Consider the following 10,989-nt stretch of genomic DNA (forward strand, 5'->3'; position numbering starts at 1 on the left):
TAGCGGTCCTCTACCAAGATTATTCAAATTATCCCCCTGAGTTGAAAAGAGGCCCCACCAAGGTGTTCCAAGTTTTACATAGACTTATATGGGAAAAATTTTAAAAAATCTTTGTCTAAAATCACAAGACCTGGGCTTTTGATATTTGGTACTACATTCATTGCTTGGGGTTCCACTACCAAGACTGTTCAAATTATGCCCCTGGGGTGAAAAGAGGCCCTGCCCTAGGGGTCACAGGTTTTACATAGACTTATATAGGAATTTTTAAAAAAAAATATTCTTGTCTGAAAGTTCAAGGCCTAGGCCTTTGATATTTGGTATGTAGCATTGCCTAGTGGATCTCTAAAAAGATTGTTCAAATTATGCCCCGGGTGAAAAAGCCCGCCCCAGGGTCACTTGTTTAAGATAAAGCCTTGAATTTGATGACATACACAGTTTTGCACACAAATCGTAAAACTGATTTTCATTGACCATGAATGTGACGTACTGACTTTCTTAATATTTTATCATCAGTTTGACATTTGAAACATGTAGCTCATATTACTCAGGTGAGCGATCCAGGGTCATCATGACCCTCTTGTTTTTTCTTTCTCGCTATGCTCGCACATGTAAAATCGGACAAAAATTGCACGAGCTCCTATAAAGCTCTTTACAATTTTATGTTTAATAGTCCTAGGTACCCCCCCCCCCCCCCCCACACGCCCAAAAAAAAAAATCCTCAGAAATCAGGCTAAGAAATTTCGAAATATGTGTGCAAGAATAAGGCTGACAATTGATAAAATGCGACTATAGTTTGCATGTTATTTCTGCTAATTCTGTCACAAAAACAGTCCTTTGACAATACCAAATGAAGTACCTCGGAACACACAGAATGCACCAGTGGATCCTTTGTTTTAAAAATTTTTCCCGCGAGCATGCCCCCGGACCTCCCTACCTGCTCTACACTACAAATAATTTTGCCCTTCAAATCAAATCCTGTATCTGCCCCTAAAGGGAATGTTATTGAATAAAATCATCGAGGAAACGGTAATGCCTATTTTTTCTGCAAAACGGTGTTACGGCGTGTGTATTTAAATCACGTCTAACGTTTGCTTGGTAAAAATGGGTATCCGTCTTGCAACTGAATTTGCTGCCAGTGAGATTTTAATCCGAAGTTAAAATATTCAATCAGGGTTCAGCAGAACAGAGATGTCGGGTACAAAACAAAAGGGTTTACCCTTAGTTTTCCGCTTTATTTTATAATTTTTTGTTATTTCAATGACCTATTTCAGTGCAGTAGGGGGGCGTATTAATTTTTAAAATGCAAGGCAGACATAACTGATGTCCTTGAAATTTATCATAGGGTTTTCACATTTTAAAGTGTTCCAAATCACTGACCTAGAAATGCTGCTTTTCTCAGACAGGCTTTATCAGGGAGTTGTTATAGTAAGGCATGATAAAATACACTCTATAAATTTTTGACATTAAAGTTCATTCTCCCAAATCCAACTATTTTATTTTTTACTTTGCAAATTAACTATTTTTTCTTTCCACTATGCTTGTTACAACAAGAACATTAACTATATAAACAAGTACTGATATAATGAAAGATCGTAGTGTAAAAGAAAAAAAATATTGTTTGCAAAGACTTATCGATAAAAATATAATTTTGAAATGACCATGTACAATTTTGAATATTTTATAAATGTTCTGTACAACGAGGTACCTTATATGTGTACACGTTGAATAAACTATTTTCTGTTCTGTTCTGTTCATGAATTTTGTGAAAATTATTCTGATAATACTGGTGTAATACGCTATTTTATAAGATGACAATGGATTAATTTAGCCCGCCCACCCCCCCCGAATTAATGTGTTTTTACAACTTTGTCTATAAAATATTTACTCAATCTCTTCAGTAAAAGTTTTTAAAAACATAGAGTAATAAAATATCACTAAACTATAAAAACAAAGTGTGTTCAAACTCACTTAAAACATCATGTACTGTGCATTTTTATTACATTAATTCAAAAATTTATTTAGCATTTAACACATGTCTTGGCCTTACTTTTTTCTTGTCAGTTTGTAACTAGGTACTTATTTCTTTTTTTTTTTCGTGTAAAGCATGTATAATAACTATCATGGCAGAGCCTCGACTTTTATATTTTCTCCGACTCACTTAATAAATTTAAATTTTTAAGACAGTAACCTAATGTTCTATTTATCCTACCTTCTGATCAAAATCATTCTTTAATTAAATTCAAATTTACAACCAAATTGATCGGAGTCGCCTGCACAGAAACTAAAAAAATCCGCCGAACCACACAATGGTCTTTAAAAATCAAAAATAATGTAAAAAAGAGCTGAAAAACAAAGGGTAACCTTGTTTGCTTTGTGCCCGACCTCTCTTTCGTGAACATTAATGAATAATTTTAGACTTGCTGCCAAGTGAAATTTTGTCCGAAGTTCAGTTCCATGCCGGATTACACATCCTCCCAAGCAAACGATAGACCCTGACTTATACACACGCCATAACGCCGCTTGACAAACAAATTTCCGTTTCCTCGATGATTTATTCAATAACAATTCCATTCCAGATGCCTATATTCCTAGATTGAAGTGCAAAAAGCTAAAATCCGAACAAACGCTACCATGAGGCATGAGTCACTTTCCGTTTCTCCAACGTTCCCTTAAAAATTTTTTTAGTAATTGCCATTACGGTATGCATATGCATATTTGTACCATGGTCTCACGTACCTAATAAAGCGCGTGATAAAATAATTGCAAAAATATGTCTTTTGGGGAGTTATTCCAAAACAAGATGGCGTCGTTTTAAAAAAATTCCAGAAAGTAGTCCGCCAACTTTTCAAGTCACTACCTGATAAAACAAAAATTTTTCTGACCCCTTTATTTTGCCTTTATTTGCATGAAGGTAGATAAATACAGTTATTTTTGTGGTGCGTCTTTAAGGTTTAGGAGTAACCCCCAAAACACGGAAATTTTTGATAAACGAACAAAATCGTTACCAATATTTAACTGACCATTACATGTTCTGCCGTACTGTCCCGTACTTAAATATTCGAAAAAGTTGCCCCCCTTGAAAATGAATGCCATTTGTAAAGAAATAAAAATAAACAATCGCTGAAAACTGTGTCCCCCAGTTTTGTGAAATTTAAAAACTCGCACGCTATTCAAATGCATCAAAACAAACTTGTGAACAGCTCTTTGAAAATGGTTGATTTTTACGGCGTTTGACTGTCCGAAGATAGACCTCTTTAGGTAGTCCCCTTTTTCCCGGGAAATTCAATGTTTATATCAGTTAACTGACACATGTTTTTTAGTTTTTGTAATGATAGCGTATATATTACTCTACAAAACAAGTGTCAGTATACTGATTTTAACATTGAATTCCGGAAAATGACTGCCTAAAGGGGTCCCACTTCCGAACAGTCAAACGCCTTTAAAAACTCACCATTTTCAAGGAACTGTTACACATGTTCGTTTTGATGCATTTGAAATAGCGTGCGAGTGTTGAAATTTCACATAACTAGAGGAACCGGTTTTCAGCAATTGTTTTTTTTATAAATTTTTTCAAAAAAATATTCATTTCAAGGGGACACCTTTTCAGAATATTTTAAGTACGGGACAGTCGGCGGAACATGTAATGGTCATTTATAAGATGGTAACAATGTTGTTCGTTTATAGAATATTTCTGTATTTTGGTGATATACTCCTAAACCTTAAAGAGGCACCACAAGATAACTGTATTCTTTTGTATTTCCATGATGGTAATTATACATGCATTGCATGAAGAAAATGAGAAATAACAGGTATTTAGTTACAAATTGACAGTGACATATATAAGGCCAAGACAATGTTTTTAATGTTTTAACATGTTATTGTGTTATTAATTGATGTAGCTATATATGTACATAAATTAGTGTATTTAGTTTAAATTCCAATCACATTTTGTTTCTACAGTGTAAGATAGTTATTCCTCTATATTCTTAAAACTATGCTGAAAAGAGATTATAACTGAATAAGTTTGCAGATGAAGTTTTGAAAACACATTTATTCAGGAAGGGCCTAAATTGTCCACCTGAAAACTTGAAGTATAGCTGTTAATTACCTGTATTATAAAAATGATTTTCTTGAAGTTTTTGTGGGTGAAAAAAGTAGGTCACTAGGTCGTGGTGGGTCTTTACCCATAAGCAACCCCGTATATTGTTCGATAAAATAATCTACCACGTTTTTTTTGAGCCGTGACTACAGTAATTTACGCAGGACAGTTGATTCGCCAAAAAAGGTAGGAACATAATTATAGTTAATACATAGCAAAGCGGTATATAAAGTATCGACGAATGGCCAAAAGAATATGGTGTTGGCTTAACAAACTTGCTAAGATCACATCTTTTTATTCTTTTAATCGTTTGTTACAATAAATTTTGCACGGGAAAAATTGCACGTATATACTCTTTATTTCCGCCTTTCAGCGATTACCACATATGTAGCAAGAAACATTTATAACGTGTTGTACAAAAAATAAGAAATATACAAACATCTATTTTTAACAAATATCATGGACATTGACTGTGTAATTAAAGAATTTATATACATGCACAATTAATTGTTAAAGTATCGTTTTAAGCAGTCATATCTCAGAACAAAATGAAGGATTCTTAGCGATATAAATTTCACATATTTCAAATGAGGGAAATAACCCAGGAAGAGCTTACTATATATATACAAGGCAAAAAAATAAAAGAATATTGTTTTTCACTCAGATCAGAAATGAATTATCAGAACATCTTCCACATAATGTATACAATGAAGATCTTCAATATTGAATCCTAAAGCTTATCAAGTTGAAATGAAGCTTTTTAGGGCAAAATAATATGGAAATTTTGATAAATTTTTACTTTTCTATAGCTTGACAAACTACTTGTTTATTAGACAAGTTGGTTACACTTAGTCATCATCGGATATACAATCATGAATAAATTTACAAACACACTGTATGAGCTTTTTTTGAGCAATTATTCTATGCAATATATATCAAACACATGAACATGAAGTATACTCCCTAAAACTGTTGCTGCATCACAATTTTTAAGAAAGTTGCTCAGTTCAATACTGAGTTGTTTTTCGATACAAGAAAGAAAGGTTGAACGAGACCTTTTATGAGATGTACATTCTGATACTAAATGCAAGTTTTAAGTCAGTGGTTTTAATCACTTTGCTTTGCAAACACAAAAACAACAATTCTAGCAGTACGTAAAGCATATTTTACTGAGCTGAGAGAGTCTGACATACTCCACAATATTGATGGACTGATATCCGTTTGAAACGAACAAAATCGTCATCGTTATTTAATCGTTATGACCATTGCTGAGTATGGTACATAGAGGATATTTTTTTGTTTTTCGTGAATATAGAATATCTGACTGAGAAGTGAGAAAATTTCAAATATTTTCACGAGCGCGTAGCGCGAGTGAAAATGTGAAAATTTTCTCACTTCTCAGTGAGATATATTCCATATTCACGAAAAACAAACAAATTTTCTTTTTATTTTATGCTAAATTACGTTAAGGTGTGCATTTTGCAATAAATTTTAATCTCAGCGCGGTAAAACAGACGCGCTTAAATAGACATGACGTCAGCCGTGTTGTGACGTTAGAAAGACGCACACAACATTAAGTTCCATTTTATTTTATCTTTTGCTGCATAACGTTATGAAATTCTCATTAAGTAAAATAATTTGAATCGAGAAATATACTATAAAGAACAAAGTACGACTACAATTTTCATCCTGTTTTAAGCAAATAATTTAAAAATCATACACAATGTACAAGTAGACCGGCACAAAACAGTGAGTGATAACAGTGAGTGATATGGGGTTAAAATCTCACTGATAGAATCCCCTATTTCATCAGTTAGCATAAATAAGTGCGTATAGCGTCCAACTTGGGTTAAAAATTGCTATCTATATAGACATCTTCCAGCACCAGGCATCGACTTAACTCATTGAACATCATCTGACATAGAGACTGACACAGCTGAATTGTCGTCAACAGACACAGCAAGTGAAGTTGAAATTTAAATTTAAATAAAAGTAGCAATATATATTAGAAATATAGAAACAATGAAAAAAAAGTCAAACATTATTATTAAAATATATAAAATGTTTTTAAAAAGAGTCTTCAAAGAGTCTTGACTAAGATAGAATAAATATAATGTATACTAAAGAAAAATACAGCCGTAATCTGGGCTTGAACTCGCACCTCAAGGTACGCCAACGATATAATCAAGTTCATGGAAAACAAAACATACAATTTACTCTATAAAGATTTTTCAGCCAGGTATGACCGAATATCGATATAACCCTATTGAAAAACTGTTATGATTCCGTCACGGCTCACAACACGCGGTCGAATATAGTACTGCGTTACTTTGCATAATAAACCAAAAATTGAGTCAACAATTTGAAAATCCCTGGTTGCTGAGTGGATGTTTAGACTCTTTAAGTTATAAGTTTGTTTATATTTGATGTGTAATGTTATATTATCTTAAATAACGGATCTGGATTTAACTAAGAAGGTCTTAGAGACAACAAATCACAGACAGATTTTAGGTAGGTCTCGGCCAAAGACATTGCGGCGGGCTTCTGCAGTTGTTATTTAAAACAAAAACAAGAAACGTGTAAATTCCACGAAAAACAGGTTTTCAATTGCAACAGGTTCTTTAAAAATGGTCATAATCTATTATACATATATTTTTATTATAACTATGACCATATTCTTCTATTTTTCAGAGTTACCCAATGGCATTAAATTGACCTTTTTGTAAATTTTTGAGATCTCTGTGAGATTTGAACCGACACATTTCCATTCCAAAGCACAAAAATCTTTTTTTTAATTTCATATATGACCCCATTTTTCTATTTTTAGCTACACTGACATTGACCCTGATCAGAGAAACCTCAAATACATTCCCAACCTTTTGTGTTTGATAAAAGCTATCTACACATCAAATTTACTGACAATGAGTATACTCAAACTAAATTTACTGAGTGGAAACCATCATTCTGTTTTTAGTAACAGTGACCAAAAATATTATCAAAGCTAATTTTTTTAGATAAGCTTGCTGTACACAAAGTGTGGTGGCAGTAAGTCAGTCCAAACTTAAGATATAAAGCGGAAACCACCTTTTTGATGATCACACTAAGAAAAAAATCCATTTTAAGAGAAAAAAATCTATTTTAGGAGAAAAAATCTATTTTTAGTAACTGTGACCTTGACCAAAAAAAAATTGTTTGGATTTCAGTACGATTTGAACCGACGCCCTTCCGTCCCACTGACTAAAAAGTAGATTTTGGCCAAACGCTCTAGACCACTGCGCCCCCGTGGAATTTTCTAAGTGTGAAGATTAAATAAGTTATCCTGACATTGAGTTTGACCCCAAGGCCCCCTATACAATCCCCGCCTTGGGTTTTCAATAAGCAACCTATAGCTAAAGTTTAATTTTAATACATTAATGAAGCTAAAGATATTTGTTGAAACCATTTTATCTAGTTTTAGCAACAGCGACCTTGAAAAAAGGCACAAATGACCCAAAATGCAACCCCAAGCTGTGTCGCCTGCGTACAAAAAAACTGTATTTTTTTCTCAATTTGGACGGTTCAAAAGTCCCCTGTATTAAACATACGAAAAAGCTCGAAACGCGTGAAAATGTTCAGAATGTACGGGGATTTCCGGTATTTTTACCGGTGCTGGAAAAATCCATTTTACACCACGGGGTGTAAGATGACTCTCGTGCTGTAAATGACGTATTACGAACTACATATATGTAGAAGATTTATGTATATTTACATTATTTCAAAAAAAAAAAAAAAAAAAAAAAAAAAAACGAATAGAAATTTAATACCCTTTACAGTTCCTATTGGTTCCCGAAGCAGTAAAATTTTTCGATTCAAATTACCTTAGTTACTCTGGGAACTGATAAAACAAATCGGAACAAAACATTGGTATTTGTTTTGAAACGTCATGACGTCTTCCTGTTACGGACGTTGTTTCCAGCGCTTTTTTAAATACACTGCCATAAAAATAGTTCTAAAAAAAAAGCATTCAATTGATTTATATTTTAATTTTTATTTCTTTAAATTGGTATCAAGACATAGAGTCTGTCACTTGTTATAGGTTCAGATGGAATATCCGGCTCCGGGTAACTGTTTAGGGAGTACGAGGTAAGCAATAACTCGGAAAGAACCTCGTTACTGCCTAAACAGTTACCTCGAGGCCGGAAATTCCCATCTGCACCTACAAACAAGTGAAAGAATCTTAAAGATTATGTACAGAGTTAGAATATTTCGTCTTGAAAGAGAAGGCAGAAATACAATATTTAGTGAATTTCCCCGTTATCATTAAACTAAAATAAACTAGATACAGTCTACGAAAAAAAAGATTATTTAATAAATTTAAATGTACAATAAAAATATATTTGACTCGTACCCAGCTGGAAAACCATATTTGACGAGTCGCTATGGTTTTCTCTGCTGGGTACTCGTCCAAACATATCTCCGTATTGTATAGAACAATGTTAAATAACCTAAAAGTATATATAGAGGGAAAAATAGGTTAGTGCCGTAATGAGAAAGTTTATCTGGCGAGGGGGAGAAGGTTTTCGGGTGAGCCGAAGGGGAACCTGATAACGTCCGGAGCCCAGTCCGAAAAAACTTTCTCATCTTAGCACTAACCTATTTATCTATTTATCTTGTCATTACTTCCCTTTTCCGATATTGGCAATTTATTTTACAAAAATAAGTGTGCGACAACCGTTTTAATGACGTCATATTCGTAATGATGTCCCCCTATATAAATGACGTAACACCGACACAGTAAAAGTGGTTACAATTTAAAAATCGCAAAAAACTCTTCGTTTTTGAATAAAATCACATTATGACCAACCCTTTTCTAATCAGACATTTTCCAAAACAAGGGATGGTTCAATGCAAAATTTCTTATGACAACAAATCGAACAAAGGTCACATGATCAACTGACCGTATATTTACTGGTTTACGTGCAAAAGACGGATATCAAGAAAAAATACGGCACCTGATACGGGTCGAAAAAACTGCAAGTGACAGGATAAACCGGTATATTGTGTTGCCAACACCATACCCACATGTAAAATTCTGTGTTGACACACATGAACATGTTTATTCTTCTTTTTTACTAAAACCAATTAGTAATTATCATTTTATTTCGAATATGTAATTTTGGGCATAGGAACTTTAATCGTACTATAACAGCATCAATGACCGAAATTGGTACAGTTTATTCAAAACGATTATTATATTTTCAGAGGTGTGAATTACCAAACGGAACAAACACATGTGCATCGGTGACCATACATGGTTATGAAAATGAAATTGACAGTATATGTACATGTGAACATTTTTTTGCTTTCAATAAAACCTTGAACACTATTACGTCTTGTTTATAAAATTGTGTTCCTATTTTTCTTGTGTTATACTGATCATTATACAAAATAAAACAGCCAGTCCGCTTGGGAGGGTGTAGATCTAAGGATCGTGGGGTCGTGAGTTCGATTCCTGGGCGAGACATATGTTAGTCCGAATTAATTTGATAAAATGCATTGTGTCTGAAATCATTTGTCCCCCACCTCTGATTCATGCGGGGAAGTTGGCAGTTACTTAATGAGAACAGGTTTGTACTGGTTCAGAATCCACTTTCACTGGTTAGGTTAACTGCCCGCCGTTTCACGACTGAAATACTGTTGAAAAACGGTAATCAGTCCCCACCAAAAAAAAAAGGACACCAAACCTTTAGCCTGTTGGCGGCAAGTTATTCGACCTTTTCGACCAGCACAGACCAAGACCAGCCTGCAACTCCGCCTGCACTGTTCTCTAGTTAGTCAGTAAATTAGCAGTGAACACCTCTTTGAATATTGAGTGGCACTGCCCAAATTAAATGATGGATCAGTCTATTTAGAAATTTAGCAGGGTGAGGTTAAGGTAATGTACTCGTAATGGCATTCGGCAATTTCCGCGCGATTCCATATTTTCGTCTGCTGTTTTTACATCCTCCAGTAATAACAGAAAATATAAATATATATATCAAAAAGGGAAGCCGTAATCGCATATAGCAAAGATTTAAGATGTAGCCAAATATTATTAGGGGCCTACTGACTACAAACCATTATAGGCCATTTTAAAAGCAGTCCATCTGTCAAGTGACTCTTAGAAAAGAGTCATGGTTACAGTTAAATCCAAAAGAACATAATTTTACCCATAATATGAAATAAGATACTGCCTCAATCGGGAATCGATCCGACTTGACTAATCCCGTAACATTTGAAAAGAACTGTTTAATGACAACATCGATTCCGTATTGTTTTAAAGGTAGATTCTGGAATGAAAGCAACACTGTCCATATTTCTACTGATGTGCAAGACGTTGTGGTTCGGACAAGTTATGTGGACGCTTATTAGGCACAAGGAAAAGGCGTATTCTTAAAAAAAATCGAAGTCTGACACTGTGTATGTGCCAGCGTAACATTAGATATTAACCCCATCGAAAATTGAACCCCTGAGTCCTTTTTCGGCGGATGATTGATCAATTTTCAACTTTGAAAATTGACCCCGCCTGTTATTTAATGATCCATCCACGCGTGAAAATTTGACCATCGTTGAAAACTGATCAACTATAGTCAGGTCATATTTTTTGTTTGTTTTAGAGGTGGAGGATGAATGATTTCAGACACAATACCTTTTATCAAATAGTCACAGAGAACATACGGCCCACCTTAGGATCGAACTCACGACCTCTCGATTTTTATGAATTTATGAAACCTGCTCTATGAGATCATTTCATGACGCAAAAGACTTTTGCGATAAGTTTGAAAGGAAATCAGTCAAGTAGTTTCCCAGCAAACAGCTTATATGAAAAAGTTTCTTAATATTTCTATGTTAAAAAATAAATCATGTGAGGT

The 10,989-nt window shown here is 34.2% G+C and overlaps 1 protein-coding gene across 1 annotated transcript in view; it reads left to right on the top strand.

The window, feature by feature from the left end:
• The window catches only part of LOC128555719 (fucolectin-6-like), a 30,342-nt gene extending 20,878 nt beyond the window's left edge, over window positions 1-9,464 (top strand). The window contains exon 5 of the mRNA XM_053538967.1: window positions 9,341-9,464. Within this exon, the coding sequence (XP_053394942.1) occupies window positions 9,341-9,348 (8 nt within the window). The 3' untranslated portion in view covers window positions 9,349-9,464. The remainder of the gene's footprint in view (window positions 1-9,340) is intronic.
• Window positions 9,465-10,989: the final 1,525 nt, after the last annotated feature.

The sequence above is a fragment of the Mercenaria mercenaria genome, chromosome 3 (genome assembly GCF_021730395.1).
Source record: "Mercenaria mercenaria strain notata chromosome 3, MADL_Memer_1, whole genome shotgun sequence".
Taxonomy (NCBI): Eukaryota; Metazoa; Mollusca; class Bivalvia; order Venerida; family Veneridae; genus Mercenaria; species Mercenaria mercenaria.